General features: G+C 37.3%; 1 protein-coding gene across 1 annotated transcript; it reads left to right on the top strand.

The window, feature by feature from the left end:
• The first annotated feature begins 6957 nt into the window (after positions 1 to 6957).
• LOC107809897 (uncharacterized) lies at positions 6958 to 9851 on the top strand. Its single transcript, XM_016634594.2, has 2 exons — positions 6958 to 7512; positions 9197 to 9851. Exons 1-2 carry the CDS (start codon positions 7055 to 7057, stop codon positions 9600 to 9602), a joined length of 864 nt encoding a protein of 287 aa, XP_016490080.1. The 5' UTR covers positions 6958 to 7054; the 3' UTR covers positions 9603 to 9851.
• Positions 9852 to 22807: the final 12956 nt, after the last annotated feature.

Here is a 22807-nt window from a genome sequence, read left to right as displayed (position 1 = left end):
TGGAATCTATACGAATTCTTCTGGCATATGCAAAATCCTTTAAGAGATTCAGGCTATTCCAGATAGATGTTAAAAGTGCCTTTTTGAATGGTTTCATTGAAGAGGAAGTATACGTGACACAACCTCCTGGGTTTGTAGATTCAAAGTTTCCCTATCATGTGTATAAACTAACCAAAGTGTTGTACGGACTGAAACAAGCTCATCGGGCATGGTACAAAAGACTCAGTGCATTCCTTATTGATCATGGATTTACAAGAGGTAAAGTAGACACTACTCTGTTTATTAAAAGATCATCAGAAGATAATCTTTTTATTCAAATTTATGTTGATGATATTATATTTGGTAGTGCTAATCCTCTTATGTGCAAGGAATTTTCAAATCTTATGCAAAGTGAGTTCAAAATGAGTATGATGGAAGAACTAATGTTTTTCCTTGGACTTCAAATCCAACAATCTGAAGAAGGAATGTTCATATGTCAGACCAACCATACGAAAGAGTTGATCCAAAAATTCGGTATGAGCAATGCTAAAGCTATTGGCACACTAATGAGTCCTTCAACAAATCTCGACAAAGACGAATAGGGAATTCGGTATGAGCAATGCTAAAGCTATTGGAATTTCTGTTGATGAAACTAAGTATCGTGGAATGCTCGGCTCACTTCTTTATCTAACTGCTAGTCGACTGGATATTATCTTTAGTGTCTGTAAATGTGCCAGGTTTCAGTCAGCTCCTAAGGAATCATATCTGACTACAGTAAAAAGAATTATTCAATATCTTACTGGAACTGTCTCTCATGGACTATGGTATCATCGTTCTAACACGTTTAAATTAGAAGGCTTTTCAGATGCTGATCTTGCAGGTGATAAGGAAGACAAAAAAAACACAAGGGGAACATGTCAATTACTTGGCAAAGCATTGATATCTTGGAATAGTAAAAAAATAAGGATCAGTTGCATTATCCACGACTGAGGCTGAATACATCGCTATTGGACAATGTTATGCACAATTACTATGGATGTCTCATCAACCTGGTGACTATGAATTATCTTTTAAGCTTATACCAATTTTCTATGATAATTCTAGTGCTATATGTCTCTCTAAAAATCATGTGCATCATTCTAGGGCAAAGAATATAGACATCAAGCATCATTTTATTAGAGATCATGTTCTTAAAGGAAACATAGAACTATCTTTTGATGGAACTACTGATCAATTAGCGGATATTTTTTCTAAGCCTTTACTAGAAGAAAGATTTTGTTCTCTAAGAGAATTACTTGGCGTTATTTGCACTAATCGTTAATATTAGGACCTATGTGCTATTATTTTTTTCTGTATGCCCAATGTTTTATTTATTTTCTTAATTATTAATTACACCTCCGATTTCCCTCTTTTTCTCTCTTTTCACATTAGTTGCATAGTTCAAAGAAGGAAAACCAATCATCTTGTCTGATCAACTGACACCCTTTCCTTTTCTATAGTCAACCGTCAGAAACCCACTTTTTAATGCTAAAACCTCTTTTCAATCTTCATCGCCCCCATCGCCTAGAAACCCTTCTCAGAAACTTTCCTCAACGAAAAAATCTTCAATGGCCAAAAACCCCAAAAATCCCTCTGCCTCTTCCAGGAAGCGTACTCGCTCCAGAGCAAAAACCCCTTCTCAGCATCCAGAACAAGTAGACCTATGGTCCGATCATTCTGAAGGTTTTGCCTCTTCTCAAGCTGATTTGTCAAACCATTCTCACACCTTAGGACAAAAAGCTTTACAAAAATGACCTATGGAAGAACCCCCTATTTCCTTTACTCCAAAGAAGTCGAAAATAAATCTTTCTAGTTCCCTATAGTTGGACCTAAATTTCTGGGATTCTCCAAATAGAGACTTTTTCATCGCCTTGAAAGACAATCATATTGCTCATGGGAGAGTGGTCGACCTTGATGACATAGAAGCCTAAATTGTAAGGTAAAAGATCTTTTTGTTTATTAAGGGCAGTCAAAGTTCTTTTCTGTTCCTCCGCCTAAAGCATATGAACCCCTAGTGAGAATATTCTATGCAAATCTTCACTCTAGTAAATCTGATAAGTTGGAGTCCTTAGTGTTAGGAAAGCGTATTGTTCTTGATTGTGCCATGTTTGATTCAATCTTTCAGTGTAAGTGTTCCGGTTTTCCCATGCTCTTAATTAATTCCTGGCCCGATGATTTTGAAATTTATTAGATCAAGCTAAAAGGTGCATTGCTGAGTGTCCATCTGAATCTCTCCCAAACCAGTTAGGCCCTAGTGATGTTAGTTTCGAAACTCGTGTTCTGGCCCACATTGTTGTAACCACTCTGCTTCCTTGTACTGGCTCTTTCTCCACCTTCTCTCAAAGAGACACCTTTCTGGTCTATTGCCTTGTGACTAAACTCAAGATCAAGTTGTCATCCTGGGTCATTAATTTTATGATTGAAAGTGCTGATGATCCCACTAATCTACCCTATAGCATGGCCCTCACTCATATTCTGGAAGCTCATAATATTTCCATCTCTGAATATCCCTTTATCTCCATTTCAAAATCTTACAATTTCAGAGTTTTTGCGAGTATGGAGTATATGTGTGTGAAGGGCTCATGGGTCAAGAAATAAGAAGGAGAAGTCAAGCATTCTCAAACCGATTTTAAATCCAAACATTCTAATTTCCATCATAGCCACAGTGATCCTGACCTTGTTGAAAAGCATAGTGCCATTGACAATCAGCTATCTGCAATCAAAGATCTTCTCACTGCCACTCAGTCCATTGTTGGTGACATTTATGCTATCTCCAAAGAAACAGGGTCTGATGTTTCTAAGATAAGATTTGCAGTTCTCAGACTAAGGGAAAATAATGTCAAGGCATTCAAGGAGGTTCATGACAGGCTTGATGGAATGAGTGTCTTAGCCAATGCCAGCTTTGATCGACTGAAGGAGGCGATTTGCAATACTCTTACCGATTTTCTGCATCGTTAATGTGGATGTTTAAGACAATTTTTTGGCTGTGCTGTTTTTTTTGTTGTTTTTGGACTGGATAATCAGTCGGTGGATGCTTTTTCTGTTTTCTTTTGTTTTGCTATAATTTTGCAAGCATATCATGCTATATATCTTGTTTTAGTATGTAGTCTATTTTACTATTCCCTCTTTGTTGATGTCAAAAAAGGGGAGAGAAAGGATATATGTATTTGTACAGGTACATACAAGGATAAGTCGACAGAAAGGTAAGTGCAAGTAGCAACTCACGGCAACTCTTGAGAGGAAGTCATAGATCCTGCAGAGGAAGTCGACTACAAGAGCGTCAGCAGCTATAACCAGAGAAAGTCAAGTGCTCTCATTGAGGAAGGAGTAAAATATAGGGAAGTCAATTGGTGTTTATACATATACATATATATTATTTTGTCATCATCAAAAAGGGGGAGATTGTTAGATCTGATTTTAATGATGAAAATAATATATTTATTCTCTGTATAGGAACTCATGGAAAGCATTCAAGATTGAAGGAATCAATTAGATAAGATTAAGGAAAGCATCCAAGATTGAAGGAATCAATGATAGTGTTCAATACTGACGGAATCAATTAAGGCTAGACTGAAGGAATCAATCAATCAAGAGTATCGAAGATCTTTCAAGATAATCAATCAAGTATACTAAATCTGGAAGGATTAAGACTCAAGGAAGGATATCCGGCACTATCAAGTCATGTATAAGGTAAGTCATTAAAGGCCTCTCGTCAAGCCAACGTCGTTGCCAAATAACCTTATTCATCGAAAGAATCAATCTCTTTCCAAGGAGTTATCAAATCTCTTCAGCAAACGCCTCCTACAAAGTATTTATACACATCCTTAAGGCTTAGGCGAACATACTTTGATCGAACTAAATACCCTCTCTTTGTTCTACTGCAAATAAACATTGTAGCTCTACTAGATCTGATGTGTAACAAGTTAGAAAAGAAAGAGAGAACAACACTGATGAGGTATTGTATCAAAGAGAAACGAGTGATATAGGAACTAAGCTATCGGTGTAAATCACACCATTCACTGTGTACTCGAGAAACTCATTCACTAAAAGAAAACTCCCTTGCAACCCAAGTAGGGGTGGCATATTTCGGTCGGAACTGAATAAACTGACCGAACATAATTTTTTTTATTCCAATTTCAGTTATTCGGTTTGTTTGGTCGGTTTCAGCTTAAAATTTTAAAATTTCAGTTTTCAGTTCGGTTTTTGGTTATTAAGTTATTTAGTTTGGTTAACGGAAAAACCGAATTATTAGCATATAGGTTCTTTAAGTTATATATAGGCTAAGCCAATAAGTAATAAATTAATGTAAAAATAGCACGAGCTGGCCAGTTTTCGGACTGGTCATTCAAAAATAGCCAGCGTTTGCCAAGTCATTGAAAAATAGCCACTATTTTGCTGCAACAGAGACCGGTCCAACATAATATACTGGAGTTCATTGCACCTTGTATGAACTTCCAGCATATTATGCTGGAACTCCAACACACGGAAAGTTCCAGCATAATATACTGGAGATTCGAGCACTTGTATATGAACTTCCAACATATTATACTGGACCGGTATACTTTGCTGGAACTTCAGTATATTATGCTGGAGTTCTAGTGTACTTTTGCTAGAACTCCATTATATTATGCTGGAGTTCCAGTATACTTATCCTGGAATTCCAGTATAATATGCTGGAGTTCAAGTATACTTATGCTGGAACTCCAGCATAATATACCAGCGTATTTTCCGGGTTTTGAACAGTGTTTCCGCTCAGATTTATCTTTACAATTTCAAAGTTTTGAAAAAAAACAACAAATTCGTCGGTCCTATTATTACATACAAAGAGCCCAATATGATAATGTTCAAACCGAAAACCGAACCGAAATTAGAAAAATCGAACTGAACTGAACTTATTTCAGTTCGGTTTTGGGTTACTACTTTTATAAAACCGAATAACCGAACCGAATTTCTTCAAGCTGAATCGAACCGACCGAACGCCCACCCCTAAACCCAAGGGGACTAGACTAGGATTCATATTTAATCCGAACCAGTATAAAATTTCGGTGTCTTTAATTCCTGCATTTAATTTCTACATCTTAAATTCAGTCCTTACTATTATCAAGTTATTATATCTAGTCGACTAATTAGAAAACTAGTCAACCTTGAAGCGATTAATATTTAAAAATAAATAATTCACCCCCCTCTTGTGCTTTCAACCTGAAGCCTTATAGCGCATGTAATAAATACAATATACACACATCGAATGTATTACATGCCCTACACTATTAATCATCATGGCAGTCATTATATGCAGTATAGTGCATGTATTACTTGCACTATACATTAACAGGGTAACTAGTCGTTACTGTATAACGCATGTAATATATGCTCTATATATAAAATGGTACTCTACTTTTTTTTCCATCTATTTTGGTCTTTTGAGTAAAAAACTTGTTACTTAGGTTCCGGGCTCAAGACAAAAGAGCCGCAAGAATGGGGCGATTTGCAGCCATACCCTATATTTATGCCACCTTTTAACCTGTACCCTATTTTAAAAACTATTGATTTTGTAGCCAACTAACAAAAAATCTGTAATAATATGACCATTAGACCCCTTCCAAAACAAAAAATCCCTTTTTTCATATACTGTGGATAGCCAGATATATTCAATGGAAACAAAAGTTCTGTCCAACAGAATCCGCCACTCTACTATCCCTCAAAGTTATATCCGCCCTCAATCCGATAGGCCACTCCTTTCTGAAGTTGTTGATTGTGAAAATGTTCCAGTAATTGACATGGGCTATGGAGATAGAAACCTTTTAGTTCATCAATTTGGTATTTAAGAAGTATACCAAATTGGAGGAATCTGACCAAGAGGATTACATAAATCAGTGAGCACCTGTATTTTCATCTAATACTTTCAACGTTCGAATCATATGAAAAGTCAGTTAAAACTTCAACTCTAAGAAGGCTGAAGTTTGCCAGTTACAAACAAAAACTTCAGCAGTTACAAACAAAACCTTCAGCTCTAGAGCTGAAGTTCGACAGTTACAAAACAAAAACTTCAGCTCTAGAGCTGAAGTTCACCAGTTACAAAAATAAAAACTTCAGCTCTAAGGCTGAAGTTTGCCAGTTACAAACAAAAACCTTCGCCAGTTACAAACAAAAACTTCAGCTCTAGAGCTGGAGTTCGACAGTTACAAAACAAAAACTTCAGCTCTAGAGCTGAAGTTCACCAGTTACAAAAACAAAAACTTCAGCTTTAGAGCTGAAGTTCGCCAGATACAAACAAAAACTTCAGCTCTAGAGCTGAAGTTCGCCAGTTACAAAACGACTCGTAGTATATTTCGACACCGTGGGAACGTGCAATCACAAGTATAATCAATCATGAAAAAGATGAAGATTCTCTTTCTAGTGAATTCTTCCCAACATGTTCACTATAAAAAGGTAATGGCAAAGGCTTTTTAAGATCATCCTTCTGTAGTGCTAAAAGAAAAGAAAATTTTGAAAGTGAATTTATTGGTGATGAAATCAGCTTTTCCTCTCGTGTTTGGTTCTGAAAAGTCCTAAAACGTGCTTAACGACTTTGCATTGTTCCTTGAAATAACATATGTGTACTGTTAGCTTCCTTTGAGAAAATTCCAGTTTTAATATAGAGGACTAGCATATACTTGGAGAGAAAGTAATCTTTTAATAAAGAAGGACAAAATAGTCTTTTCAAAAGACTTTTAACAAAAAATAGGTACGGGTACAAACAGAAAAACAAAACGGCTATAGGTTAAAAAGGGGCGCCCTATGCAATTTTTACGTAAGGATGTACTATGTTTTAAAACCTCATTAACTCTTAATCCTTGAAAGTGTCCTTTTTACCCACAAAAGAAAAAGCTCGAGCCATTTTCTGAAAAAAAAAAAAAAAAAAGAGAGATACTAGTTTGCTAAAGTGTAAAATTGACTGGTACAGTGAGTCTTCCGCCTCCCTCCCTCCCTCTTCTTTTCACCTTTCACCATACCTCAACGAATCAAGCAGCAACCGCATCAGTCAAGAGAGACTAGAATGAAGACGATGCAGCAGCAAAGGCAAAGGCAAAGGCCATGGGATGATCTACCAAGCACAGCTCTTGTCAATATATACTCCAAATGCTCCCTCAAAGATCGTCTCTGCAATCTCCCCTTTGTCTGCAAATCATGGTCTAACTCCTCTCGCCATCCTCACTGTTGGGCCTCCTTCATTCCCGACTCTTACTACTCATTTCCTCCGCCGCCGTCGCTGTCTTCCTCTGCTGCTGCTGTCGATGCCTTTGTTAAATCTTCCTTCCCTTATGACGCAGCTTTTTTGGACCCTTTTGATGGTAGACGCAGCACCGATCCTCAATGTGGAGTTCTTGGCCTTCAATCTCTCATCGCTAAAGCTGATGGTGCAGCCGCCGTGACCTCTGTTTATTTCTTCCCTTTTCTCACTTCTCTTGATGGCCCTCCCAATGATGACGCCCTTCTTTCCCTCATCGCTCGATTGTAAGCCCTCTTATTTTCATTTTAAATTATCTGCCTAAACTAATTGTTTGAGTTATTTATATATAAAGAGTTATTCAAATATTTGGCATTTTATTCACTCATTCTAACATGTCCAAATTCACGTGCTAATTCTTGTTTTGCTCTAATATCATGTTGCTATGTATTAATCGACTCAACTAAAATCTTAAATAGATCGAGATAGTGCATTTTAAATTTATTTATTTTAAGCAGGATAAAGGTACAAATTTATACCTCTTCTGCACAAAAATAATTTTAATCTTTGTCATCCTTTTTATTTTGGAGGCATTCATATGCTGCGTTAGCAGATTGTCCCTTGACTTTAACTACCTCCATCTTGAACTGTGTGGATAGCACGCTTCGAAATACTTTGGTAAATGTCCAAAAATATACATCTACTTTGACTATATGAGATGATTTGGTATGAATGACCTCCAAAGTCTAATGAAGGATAATACAAGGATACATAAAATAGATGGTTGCCAAGGGCAGTGTTAAAAAAAGCGTCCGCTTCCTCGCTTTAAGCGAGAAGCGAAGCGGAGCGATGGGTTGGTTGCTACCCCAACTAAAAGCGGCTCACGTACAGAAAAGCGATCGCTTCTTTCTAAAAAACGAGAAGCGGTGAAGCGGTCGGTAGCGGAAGAAGCGATCGCTTCTTGAATTAAAAGGCCCAAACGAGTCCTTTTCAATTAAAAGACCCAAATCGTTGAGTCTTATGTTTTAGACACTTCTTCAATAGCAAACTAGGGTTCTAAACCAGCATTTTCTTCCTAAAAAAAACAGTAATTTCTTCCTCACATGAAGCAACGATTTCTTCAAGCAAACTAGGGTTCTTCTTCTTCTTCAACATTACAACAACTTTCAAGTTTCAACAGGTATGTTTTTATTTTCATTCTTCATTCTTCTTCTTCTTTTTCTGTTTCTTTTTCTTTTTCTTTCTAAACGTCCAAAAAGCGCCGTAATGCTGGTGAATTTTTTTCAGAAAAATTCTGCCCCGTTTCTGCCCAGATTTTGCCCAATTGATGCTACTCTTGACAATCTTGTAGAAGAATAGTATGCTCATTTTGTGCTTTAATTGATGCTTCTCTTTAGTTTTTTAATTCAAGTATTGAACATTTGCTTACAATTACATGTGTTGTCTATGCCGTATTTATTTTAATTTTTTTTGTTAAAATTCCGCTTCACTTCAAAAAAGTGGGCGCTTCGCTTCTTGCTTTTCGTGAAATGAGGGTTGTCGCTTTTCCTCGCTTCACGCTATTTTTAACACTAGCCAATGGTCTATCGAAAACAGCTTCTCTGCTTTTATAGTCTAGGGTAATGCTGCGTACACACTACCCTCCCCAGACCCCACGTATGAGATTACGCTGGGTTTGTTGTTGTTGTTGTTGTACATAAAATAGATGGCCATTCTTTGTCCATTTCCCTTTAAGTATGCAACACATCTCCTCACAGTGATCCAATTCTCCTTCTTGAACCAAACACATGGAAAATTGTTGATGGGTGGTGAAACTTTTTAAGAACCTATTACCTGCTTTTGATAAGTTGTCGTAATGTGTGATGCGGACCACTTGAACTAAAAACTTAAACAGAGATTTCTGCAACATTTTACTCTTGCATTTGCTGGATTTGCTCAATCCATAAGACTTCTAATGTTTGTATTTTATAGATGTCCTAATTTGAAGCACCTATCATTTCATGGATCCTTCAATGCCTCTGAAGAAGTCTTATTGGAAGTTGTACGTAGCTGTCCCAATCTGGAACTTGTCGACTTCTCTAATTCACCATACATGATCACCTTGATTTTAGAAAAGATGGGGATCCACTGTCCTAATATCAGAGGCATTAGACGAAATGGAATTCTGTTATTCTCATTCAGCCTCGTTAAATGCTTCCCAAGTTTGAAGCTTTTAAACCTTTCTGATTCAAGCATTGGCGACAAAGATCTGCTGACCCTCGTTACTGGTGATTCAAGACTTGAGTATTTGGATATTATGCGCTGTCAAAGGTTGATACGCTACATGTACCTAATTAAAGGAGCTCATCGTCGAATTGCTGAAATTCGCTATGATTGAGTCGCTGGTCATTTTGATGGTTCTCCAATTCTGCTGATACATAGCTCATTTTGCTCAGATAAGTTATATGGCTATCATTCTGCATGACAGTATGATTTTTGTTTTATGTACACTTTCTGCCAACTGCTAAATTATTAGCCTATCTACATTTGGGAAAAGGTTTATGTTGAAGATGGTATTGTAAGAAGCTTGTGTTTTACTTTTTATAAGCCTAATAAAAGAAGAGCGTTTAAGTTCAAACAGAAAAGACAACTAGTTGCATTGCAGTACTTAAAACATCCTACTACAGAGATTTCTACTGTAGCAACAAAATGTTTAAATATTCTAAAATTGCACTAATGATAGATTCTAGCAACCTGGAAATAGAAATTGTGAGTTTGCTGCTTTCTTAAATATTAGCATGGTCTAGTGTTATATTTGATTCACCAAAAGAGCCAATAAGAGAGGTGGGTCCATTTCAGGAGATTCGTGCTGGTTACCTTACTTCTGGTATCCTATGCCAGTTTCTGTGACCAAACTTGAATGTATAAAGAGATTTACATTCTTTGCACTTGTCAATATGCTCATCAGCAAACAAGTTGGTGTTCATGTATTAAGGTCGTACTGTTTACAGATAGATTTTCGCCTTGCACTTTACACATTTTGCACGAGCATCATATAACATTGGATGTGAGGAACTGGATGAAATATTGGGATGAATCCAGTGGAGAGTTGAACATGCTGGCTTAAGATATATATCTCTTTACTTTTAAGTTTTTATGTCAACTCAAGGTCTCAAGCTTGCGACACTGAAACCTGCTGAAGCTTGAGGCTGAAATAAGTTTTGCAGAGGCAAGAGTACATTTGTCATGAGTTTCTGATTTGGACAAAACTGATGGAGTCTTTGTGGATCAGTTACTTCAATCTTTTCTTAGAGGGTTCCTTTTGTGTGTTTTAGCTTATTTTACACCAGTTTCAACAACAACAACAACAACAACAACCCAGTATAATCCCACACGTGGGGTCTGGGGAGGGTAATATGTACGCAGACCTTACCCCTACCCCGAAGGGTAGAGAGGCTGTTTCCAGGAGACCCTCGACTCAAAAAGCAACCGAAACCGATATATTAGTACTATAAAAATGCATAATAAAATAACAGCAATACAATAATAGCAATACAATAAATATGAAATACAGAATACGACATACGAAAAAGATGACTGGTATGGTAAGACTAGCAGGTAAAGCCCTGCATCAATAAATGACCAATGACATTGGACTATTTTAGTCCTTGATATATGTTACTTAAAATAATTAGTCCTTAATGTATACAAAAAGCAGACAATTTTGGCCCTCAGCCCTAAAACTGACTGTTCCCCTCAAAGGATCTATTAAAACTTACCAGGGTAAACAGTAAAAGAAAACTCTTTATGCTTGTGCAATCCCAATTGCCTCCAAACAACCTCGTTCACAGATTTATGAGTGAGGAATTACATGTACGATAATTCATGGATGACTCATCCCCTCTACTAAGGAGCAACTGTAAGGTTTTGAGCTCATATAGATTTACCTCTGGCATCTCTGAGATGAATTCCATTTCCTACTCTTAAGGCGAGGTTTGGCTGAATAAGAAAAGTGTTGGACACAATACATCTTCTTTTTATAACTAAAAAAGATGTAAAAATTGGAGTCCCTGCCTAAAGAAATGAGCAGAGACACTTTATACATAAGGATCTATCAGAGATCTATGAGTTATTAAGCATTTAATGATGTAAACTTAGAATAGCTTGGCTGAACGGTCTCTTAGGCCATGATCATTGTTCCTGTGTGTGAAGAAGCGAAGGGCGAGTTTAAGATCAGAGACATAGCCATGTGTTACCCAGAGAAAAAAAAATCACAGAAGAGATTGAGAGAGAAGCACATATAGCCAGCCCATGTGTTACCGAGAGAAAAAAAAAGCACAGAAGAGATTGAGAGAGAAGCACATATAGCCAGCCACTCTGCATCCGTCCAAACGCCCTACGGTAGAGAACATCAAATGCCTCATCTTCTGCTATTTTTCAGCAAAAGAGTTCATCCAAAAAGCACACTGACCCATCCTGTTAGTTTAACGGATTCTGCGACTTCTTCCATTAATTTTAGGGTTTAGGACCAATAATGTCCACCTTTTGTATATATTACAGACTATTTCTTCAGGTGATATATATTAAGGACTAGAATAGTCCAAACTCCATACATTAAGGACCATTTTGATCATTTTCTCTTCATAAATCACGTGTATTTGCTGTGCCAGTCAACAACAAAACAAAAGAGACCTGTTATGAGAAATCATAACAGCTGGTAGTAATTTAGCTGGTGTAACTTAGATAGCAATAGCGGATTAAAAAAAATATTCATTGAAGTGGAGCGATTACAACAACTATAGTTGACAAAAACAATTCTCACTAAAGAGGAACGTGTTTCAGTTACACTAGAATGAGAGAAAGCGCATTCCAAGCGATTCTGCAAGAAGTGGCAAAATATCTTCTTGCAAAATCGTCTCTATGGGATGTTCTAATAGGGTTCTCATCTTTGGCTTTTCATCCCACACAAAGTTATATATACTACTGCTGTTGTTACTGTCTTCAGATGAGAGGAATTGTCTTTATCATTGCACTGGGAATAATGGCTATCAACTGCACGCACAGAAAACACAAAATTCACCCGCGCTATCCGATAAATAGACTTAGAAACTAGAAGATCACAGCCAGTTTTTGGGTTGTTAAATAGCTCTCGATCGGGAACATCCCCACTCACCGAGTAATTTTCACACTGAAATCATTAGCTTGTTTATAAATGTACTTACCCAAGCAAGGCCAATGCACAGGATGCTAAAGCCAGGGTATGGAAAAGGAGCTTTCTCTGAAAGGAACAAGGCTGGAAAACCAAATGGTAAGTGTTAGGTTCATATGGAGAGAATATTTTGCTATAGTGCACATAGCACTTTGATTTACCTGTTAGAGGACTATACATTAAAGGGGAGAGAATGTTAGCTACGGAACTTATACTTGAAATGCAACCTTGAGCAATTCCCTAGTAGGAGAACAAGAGACATTGATACTTGTCAGAATGATTTTTTAGCAAAATTTGATGTCCGTTGGTGTATATCCAATTAGTCTGATTCTCGGATTAGTGCAACTAAGTACCTGTTCATTAGGCCCAATTTGTTTTGAGACAATGCTTTGAAGCTGCACGTCACAAAACATCCATCAACCATCATAGCAGTAGAGGAAAGAAAAAGACAAAGTGAAAGTAAGTCTGAAAAACTCACAGAGGGTTTCACAAGGGAGGTGAAAATAGGCAGCAATGCAGCAGTATAAGGGATCTGAAAATCATGCTATTATGGAGTCAACATGCTTGAAGCATGAATTCACAAATAGAAAATTTGAGCACAATGTTTGAACACTTACCCAAATTGACTGTGCTATACTGTCAATAAGCAGCTGCAGAATTAGGTAAAAACAGACTGAAAATTAGTCGTTGCCCTCCTCTAAAGGAGGGCGGATGAAATCTATGCCTATGTGCTTAGTGTATTCCATAGTAAGCATTGGATCATGAGGGTGACTTGAATACAAAAACTCCTGAAAAAGTACATGTTAAGTGTTCACATACGTTTGTAAATCCAGCAGTCAGTCCTAAGCATAGCAGAACCTCCTCTCCTATAAGAGGAGCCAACATAGGCATGAGGAGCAACTGCATGATTTTGGGAACTTCCAAAAGTTAATACACAAAATATAACCATCTGAAGCTTAGAAAGAAATAAGTGACCAAAAAAAAAAAAACTAGCACCAAAACTTAATGGAATATAAACAATTAAAAAAAATTAACGAAAAATACCTGAGAACTTGCAGAGCAAATGTTGGCTATAAGCATAACATCAGCAAAGTTATCTTTCTTGAAGTGAAATTGAGCCTTTAAGAAGTACTGCAGGGAACAATTAAAGACCCTATCATATGATTGAAAGAAGTTAGAGTGGCCTTCCAGAAGCTCCATTTGCTCATGAAGCTTCATGTTATCATGTACCCAAGCTTATCTCGAGATGAACCAGTTTTCAACATGTCAAAGTTTTGAAGGACTTATTTTATTCAATATGAAATGCTTATACTTTCCCTTTCATCAATGACCGACCAACTTGTTGCGGAAGCCAAATGTATAGAATGTGAATAAGTCACAACTACTATACCAAAAATTATGACAGCCACCAAATAATAAATAAGACAATAAAGCAATAATAAAGGGAACACCAGAATTTACGAGGTTCGGCTAATTCTGCCTACTCCTCGGACACAACCAAATATTTTATTCCACTCCAAAATACAAGTGAAATAATACTAAAGAGAGAAGATACAAATGCCTTAAACAGATGAGAAGGCAAATGAGAGGTGTGTCTCAATCCTAAACATTAGGCCTTCTTTTATAGGGGAAAAATCCCCTCCAAACTTAACTCCCAACCAATGTGGGACTTTGGCATTTTGCCAAACTTCAACAAATCTCCACCTTGGCAAAATTCCACATTTTCAATTCTCTCTCAATAACAAATTTTGGTTGTGTCTTCATCTTCAATCTTCAGTGTTCAACAATGTTGATCAAATCCAAACAATGTTGAAACTTGACCGCAGTCACCACCTTTGTCAGCATATCAGCAGGATTCTCTGTAGTATGAATTTTCTTCACCGTGACTCCACCTTCTTCTATGATTTCTCGTACGAAATGATACCGAACATCAATGTGCTTCGTCCTTGCATGATAAACTTGGTTCTTTGCTTATTGAATAGCACTTTGACTATCACAAAAAATTGTGATACCTTTTTGTTCAACACCAAGCTCCTTTAGCAATCCTTGAAGCCAAATTGCCTCTTTCACAGCATCTGTAATAGCCATGTACTCTGCCTCTGTTGTAGACAAAGCAACTGTTGACTGCAAAGTAGACTTCCAACTAACTGGTGCCTTTGCAAAAGTAAACACATAACCAGTAGTTGATCTTCGTTTGTCCATATCACCCGCAAAATCTGAGTCACAATATCCAACTACAGACTGATTGTCTTCCTGCTCAAAAACTAACCCGACATCTACAGTATTATGAATATACCGTAGAATCCACTTCACAGCTTGCCAATGCTCCTTCCCTGGATTGTGCATATATCTGCTAATAACTCCAACAACTTGTGAAATGTCAGGCCTTGTGCAAACCATTGCATACATCAAGCTACCAACAACATTTGCGTATGGTACCTTTGACATATACTCTCGTTCAGCTTCATCCATTGGCGACATAGTAGTACTTAGCTTAAAATGGGAAGCAAGTGGAGTACTAACTGGCTTAGTCTTGTCATCTATGCCAAAACGTTGAAGTACTCTCTTCAAATATTCCTTTTGAGATAAACAGAGTTTCTTTGAACGTCTATCTCTAATTATCTCCATGCCAAGAATTTTCTTTGCCTCACCCAAATCCTTCATCTCGAACTCCTTCTTCAGTTGAATCTTCAACTTATCAATTTCTTCCGAATTCTTGGAAGCTATCAACATATCATCAACATATAGGAGAAGATATACAAAGGAACCATCTTTAAGCTTGTGCAAATACACACAATGATCGTATTTGCTTCTCTTGTACCCTTGCCGCAACATAAACTCGTCAAATCGCTTGTACCATTGTCTAGAAGATTGTTTCAATCCGTACAACGATTTTTCAAGTTTGCACACCATATTTTCTTTTCCAGCAACTTTGAATCCTTCTGGCTGAGTCATGTAGATTTCCTCCTCCAAGTTTCCATGTAAAAACGCAGTTTTTACATCCATCTGAACTAGTTCCAAATCCAATTGTGCTACCAAAGCCAACATAATTCTAATGGAGGAATGTTTTACAACTGGAGAAAACACTTCATTGTAATCAATTCCCTCCTTTTGAGCATATCCTTTGGCCACCAATCTTGCTTTGTAGCGAACATCTACTTGGTTAGGAAATCCTTCCTTCTTTGCAAATACCCATTTGCACCCAATTGCTTTCTTTCCATTCGGGAGATTGGCCAATCTCCATGTATGATTCTGATGAAGGGACTGTATCTCATCATTCATGGCAATCCTCCACTTATCTTCTTCTGAACTTTGAACAGCGTCTTTATAAGTAGTAGGAACATCATCAGCTACAATTGAGGTTGCACAAGCAACCGTCTCTATGAGACGAACAGGTTTCGTTATTGTTCTTTTTGGCCTGCTGGTTGCTATTGATTCAAGTTGTTGTTGAGATTCCTGAGTTGGAATCTCCTCTACTGGCTCTCCTTCCAGAGGGTAATCTTCATTTGTTTCCTCCTCTGCTTCTTGTGTAGGAAAAATAAATTTTCCCTCAAACTCCACCTGCTTAGAAGCACCTTCATTTTGTTTGGTATCTTCTGTTACCTTATTTACCATAGCAAATTCATCAAAGGTAACATCTCTGCTGAATATTACTTTCTTTGTCATAGGGCACCATAAGCGATATCCTTTGACTCCAGAAGTAATTCCCATAAAAATAGCCTTCTTTGCCCTTGGATCCAATTTTGACTCCGTCACATGATAATATGCAGTTGAGCCAAACACGTGCAAAGAGTTATAATCTACAGCAGGTTTTCCGTACCATTTTTCAAATGGTGTTTTGCCATTAATAGCAGCAGATGGTAGACGATTAATGAGGTGGCATGCATATGTAATTGCCTCAGCCCAAAATTCTTTGCCCAAGCCAGCATTGGACAACATACACCGTACCTTCTCCAGCAAGGTCCGGTTCATACGTTCTGCCACTCCATTCTGTTGTGGTGTATGTCTAACAGTGAAGTGTCGGACGATGCCATCATTTTCACAGACCTTATTGAAATGATCATTTTTGTATTCACCTCCATTGTCTGTGCGAATACACTTGATCCTCCTGCCTGTTTGATTCTCCACCATCGTCTTCCATTTGAGAAAAATTCCCAGCACTTCATCTTTGTTTTTCATTGTATACACCCACACTCTTCGAGAAAAATCATCAACAAAGGTTACAAAATAGTGCTTCCCACCCAATGAAGGTGTTTTGGAAGGACCCCAAACATCAGAGTGTACATAATCCAAAATGCCTTTAGTATTATGGATCGCTGTACCAAATTTAACCCTTGTCTGTTTCCCTTTGACACAATGCTCACAAAACTCCAAGTTGCAAGCCTTTACTCCTTTTAACAATCCTTGATCTGATAGAGTTTTCAAGGATTTTCCTCCAGCATGTCCCAAGCGCATGTGCCATAGCTTGGTTGCTTCTGCCTCTTTGTCGTCACTGGATGTCACTGTCGCTGTCCCAATAACTGTACTGCCACGATAGCGGTACATATTATTATTCTTCCGATTAGCCTTCATTACCACTAGTGCACCGGAGCATACTCTCATCACTCCATTTTCTGCAATGATTTTGAACCCTTTTGATTCTAGGGCTCCCACAGAGATGAGATTCTTCTTCAAATCCGGTACATATCGAACATCTATCAATGTTCTGATCATTCCATCATGGTTCCTTAATCGTATTGAACCAATGCCATATGAGGTAAGAGGGCTGTTATCCGCTGTGTGGACGACTCCATATTCTCCTTCTTGAAATTCCACGAACCAGTCCCTGTTGGGACACATATGATAGCTACAAGCCGAGTCCATCAACCATATGTCTGAAGATGTTGATGACTCTGTTGTAACTAATGAGAAGTCTGAATCATCACAATCAGCTACATTTGAATCCATAATGGCCTTTCCATTGTTATGTTTGGCCTTATTCTTCAACTTCGGACAGTCTTTCTTCCAGTGCCCTTTTTCTCGACAAAAGGCACATTCATCTTTGCTGGGTCTGGATCTTGACTTGGATCTTCCCTTCTTTGTCCTCGTTTGATTTTGAGGACGACCCCTCACAAATAGTGCTTCTCCTTCTCCGCCCTTCTGTTTTTCTCGCTTTCTTTGTTCATAGCTGTACAAAGCCGAACAAACTTCTCTGAGAGAAACTTCGTCATTTCCATGGAGTAGAGTAGTTTCAAGGTGCTCGTACTCATCAGGAAGTGACGCCAACAACATCAAGGCCAAGTCACCATCATCATAAGTTGTATCCATATTTTGCAAATCTGTAACCAACTTATTGAAACTGGTGATATGTTCATTCATCGTGGTACCAGGAACATAGGTGAAGTGAAACAGTCTCTTCTTCATGTACAATTTATTTTGACTGTTTTTCTTCAAAAATTTATCCTCCAGTGCTTTCCATAATTTACATGCAGAAGTTTCCTTTGTGTATGGATATTTCTGCTCTCTAGCAAGGTAGGATCGAATGGTACCGCAAGCAACACGGTTGATAATTCTCCAATCTTCTTCTCCAATAACATCTGGTTTCTTTTCTTCAATGGCCAGATCTAGCCCTTGTTGAAAAAGGACATCTAGAACCTCGCCTTGCCGCATCCCAAAATGTCCGGACCCGTCAAATATTTCGACCGCAAATTTCGCATTTGACACAATTCTTGTCATAAGCGAAGATGCCAATGATGACGTATTGTTGACACTTGATGTAGATTCTTCTTGTTTATTGTCTCCCATCTTTGACACAAATATTATTTAATAGCTGACGACACAAATCAAGATTATTTCCTTTCTGGTGTGGAAGATCAGACTAAGCTGCAACCACAGAGCATACTCAGACAGAACCTTGACTCAGTTACCAAGATAAATCTTTTCTGATGTGGAAGATCAGACTATGCTGCAACCACAGAGCATACTTAGACAGTACCTTGGCTCTGATACCAATTGTTGCGGAAGCCAAATGTATAGAGTGTGAATAAGTCACAACTACTATACCAAAAATTATGACAGCCACCAAATAATAAATAAGACAATAAAGCAATAATAAAGGGAACACCAGAATTTACGAGGTTCGGCTAATTCTGCCTACTCCTCGGACACAACCAAATATTTTATTCCACTCCAAAATACAAGTGAAATAATACTAAAGAGAGAAGATACAAATGCCTTAAACAGATGAGAAGGCAAATGAGAGGTGTGTCTCAATCCTAAACATTAGGCCTTCTTTTATAGGGGAAAAATCCCCTCCAAACTTAACTCCCAACCAATGTGGGACTTTGGCATTTTGCCAAACTTCAACACAACTAACACTTAAGAAAGTAAAAAAGAAAAAATACCTGAAAGGGAGCTTGTTCTCCACCTTCTGCAAGACTATTCAAGAAAGCAACAGATGCTGCAAGTGAAAAAGTAGCACTGCAACAGGACAGCCAACAATTGCCTTTAGTGAATGATGACAAAGTTAACTGAAAACAGATTAAGCCTAAAAGAGTACATTTTTTCCACATAGTACTCACAACATATATCCTAATGCAGATAACACAGAAGATGGAAGCTAAAATGGAATGATGCTCCGTTTAGTACAAAATCTTTAGTTCTTGCAGAAACTCAGTCTCCTTATCAAACCTGCTCCTTTGGGAAGAAGGTCAGGGGAGATTTGGGTTGAATATATGACTGTAGCTGAGGCTTTTTTAAGCTGCATACGTCTCTTAAAACTTAACATTTAGCTAGATGACTCAACACCTAATAGTGCTTCTATTGATAAAAGAAATGATGATGTAATCGCGTACTATCTTACCTCTTCTTAAGAAAGCAAATGATATCCTTCAGGGATGGAACTTTCTTGAACACCTTTATATTCTTTTCTGTCTCGCAATCCAATTCGTCATTTTCCAATTCACTTTTCAAAATTGGCTGCTCAATAGAATCTTCAAAGCAAGCTGTATCCTCTAGAAAAATTTGCATGTACACAGCAGCAACTGTTGATGCAATTGCTGCTACCTTTATCAATAAAGAGCAGCATAAGGTCAGACTAACCAGAACCAGATTCCCAGAAGATAACCAAGCTAAATATGAGGATTTAAAAATTTAGAGAAAGACCAGAAATATCTGAGAAGTGGAGAGAAAGTGATCTGCTAAGGTTCCACAGACAAATGCAGCAGATCCAACACCAGCCAAAATTCCAATAGCAGAGGCACGCTTTGCTCGTGACATATTATCTGCCTGAAAGGGAAGAAATAAAAGATTGAGACGAAGTCTTCATCGTAACATTGTCAGCTAAGACTATGTTATGTGGATAAAGTAGAAAACATAGGTACATATTAGTTTCCATGACATATGATATACTTGATTTTGTCCAGTTATTTTTTACTGCAACCTACTACATACATAACATTTTTTATTCTGCACGTACGTACAATCTGGCTGATTTAACTCATTTTTATCTGCTAAGTCGTAGAGATCGTTGGATACACTAAATAATGAATTCTTCAGGCAGGCCTTTTTAGTGACTTGATTCAATGGTAATATCCATTTCAAGATAAAATGTCACAAATCAACCTCTAATGGACTTGCCTTGATTCAAGGTTCACCAAGGGAAAAAAGTAGATTATTATATGAGGCAAGTTGACTGAAGAAAAGCGAAATAGAATGTAGTGAAGAAAATAATTACCACATAAGCAAGGGCCACACACTGAATACCACCATCACATATCATGCCAGTGAGCGTCCGGAGCACATAGTACACATAGTAAAAGTTCTTGGTCCTCCTATATGCCAATATGACTGCCAATTGTGATGTAATTTAGTATAAAGAAACTGCTGCAGAAACAGCAAGAATGAAGAGTGACGTAGAACCTGGGGGAATGATGGAGAGAGTAACGGGGATTGTGAGCAAAGCTTTCCTTCCATAGACATCAGACAAATTCCCAATTATTGGCATCATTAATACTAAACCAATTCCTATTATCTGCATGTACAAGGTCAAATGGAGAAAGTCACCACATCAGATATCAACACCATAGCAAAAACACCATATCACTTGAGATGATCCTCCAACAATAGACCAAACCAGCTCGGTTAGGGCCTCCAAATTGAGCCAGAATAAGATAAATGACACAAAACAGGACTTGAAGTTTCCTCATTCAACTTTTACTGCTCTTAATATTTAAATTTTCGTCTTGAGGTATAAATGCAAATAGTGGATGACTACGCCAGTCGCCAGGAGTGAAGTTCTGAGTCAGGAAAACTAAGTAGATATGTGTACCCCCCCCCCCCCCCCCCCCCCCCCCCCCCCCCAATCCAAGAAAAAAGAAGGAAAAAAAAAAACTCCAACCCTTGAAAAAGGGTAAATTGACTATCAAATTCTAACAAGAATTATTAACTCGTAGAAGGGGTAAGCTAAATTTGAAAGTTTTGAACAAAGAAGCTGATTACTGGAAACCTAATTTCTTTTTATGTAAGATTTGCAAGATTTTCCATGAACACCATAAAAAAAGCATTTTCAACTGTAAGAAAGATAAGTGATAAATACATAATACTCTTTGCTAGCTTTGTGTGACACTCTTTTTAATATGTATAGAAAAGAGTAACATATCTCTACTTGAAAACTATGTAGAATTACCATTCCCATTTTAAAATAAAATGACTTGTTTGGATTCATGCTAGGTGTGTGTGAATAAAGTCCCACATGAAAAGTAGAAAAGAAAAATGAGCTACTTATAAGGAGTTGAATATTCTTAGTAGGGTGAGGCCTTTTGGGGAAACCCGTGCGAGTTTGGCCCAAATCAGACAATATCACACCATGTTAAGCATATCCTTGGGCCGTTTTAGCCCAACAATTGGTATCAGAGCCAATAGTTTGGTTAGACGAATACAAGTATGGAGATGGTGGAGTGATGGCGTAGGGCCCGACTTAGTGCCTTTGCCCGGTCGTCTACGGTTCATATGGAACTTAGTTCATGGGAGATTGTTGGGTGTGTGTGGACAAAGTTTCACGTGGAAAGTTAGAAAAGAAAAATAATATACTTATAAGGAATTGTATACTCTTAATAGTGTAAGACATTGTGGGAAAAATCGTACGGGCTTGACCTAAAACAAACAATATCACACCATGTTAAAAATATTTTTAGACCGTTTTAGCCAACATTCACTTGGAATAGAATTTCATTCTTTACTAGGATAGGAAATAAAGATATGTGTAACTCTCACACCACACGTTTAATTGTTGCTAGTAATTAGAGGAATTTTGATACTTTTCATATTAGCTTATGTATTGAAAAAAATTCCATTTATTTCTTAAATTTTATGTCCAGTCATATAATAGTTGGAATAATAGTTGAAAAATTAGTTTGATAGAAAAATTCTACTTGAAAGTCTAAAATGGGATAGTTAAATGAATTTGAATGCTTAAAGATTAAGAAATTATTAGAGAAAGCGTAAAAAAACATTAAGCTAGCGTTTGACCATAGATTCCAAATTTGTTTTGAAAAATCTGATTTGGTGAAGTTTGATTTGAAGATGAAAATGTGTTTGGACAAACGTTTTCAAAACATATTTCCCAACTTTATTTTGGAAAAACATGTATATAATTCACAAGTTTTGAGATTTTAGCCCAAAATCAGCAATTGGGGTATTTTGGGATTTGGGGTTTGAAATTTGGGATTTTTCCAAAATGTGGACAAAATTTATGGCCAAACATGAATTTTGAAAAACCAGAATAGAAGTACATGAGATATTAAAACAAAAATGGTTATGAAAAGAGTTCACCAGAAAAACAAAATAATGTTATGCCAAAAATTAAAAAAAAAAATATCTAATTTTCCTCTCATGCTCTATAAAATCAATTACTAATAGTTTGGCGACTACTACGTAATAGAATTCGATGTTTTTCCTGATAGAACCTGAAATATCAAAACTAGCATAGAACCCTTAACATTAGGTGCGGAAACGCTTAACGAATATCTAAAAGTCTGCCACGCATATCCACGTGTAGCCTTCATGCAAACCAACAGTTTATCTTTTTTTTTTTTCCGACTCAAAATCGTTTCTTTAATTTATTTTTCAGAATTTTAGAACAAACAAACAGAAGTCTCAAAAATGCGTCACACATATGGATAGACATACATTCCTCATGACTTGATCCGCCGAAATGATAAATTAAGGAAAATAAAGAATATATGGTAGTAGTTTTGGAATAGATCGGTGACATGAATAATCTAGTGCTCTTACAAAAAAAGCTCCACTCCCACGCCGAAAGAAAACAGGACATGGATATTGTTTCGCACTTAACCATCTTTTCTATTCTTTTGGCATCTGATATTTGAAATTAATTGCTCCACACTAATTTGGAT

This window comes from Nicotiana tabacum, chromosome 6 (assembly GCF_000715075.1).
Source record: "Nicotiana tabacum cultivar K326 chromosome 6, ASM71507v2, whole genome shotgun sequence".
Classification (NCBI taxonomy): Eukaryota; Viridiplantae; Streptophyta; class Magnoliopsida; order Solanales; family Solanaceae; genus Nicotiana; species Nicotiana tabacum.
The sequence above is the reverse complement of the archived record's forward strand: the minus strand, read 5'-3'. Positions and strand labels throughout refer to the sequence as shown.

Coding starts and splice junctions, on each gene's coding strand:
- LOC107809897 (XM_016634594.2), top strand. CDS start 7,055: ATGAAGACGATGCAGCAGCAAAGGCAAAGGCAAAGGCCATGGGATGAT. Junction 7,513..9,196: donor CTTTCCCTCATCGCTCGATT/GTAAGCCCTCTT, acceptor TGTATTTTATAG/ATGTCCTAATTTGAAGCACC.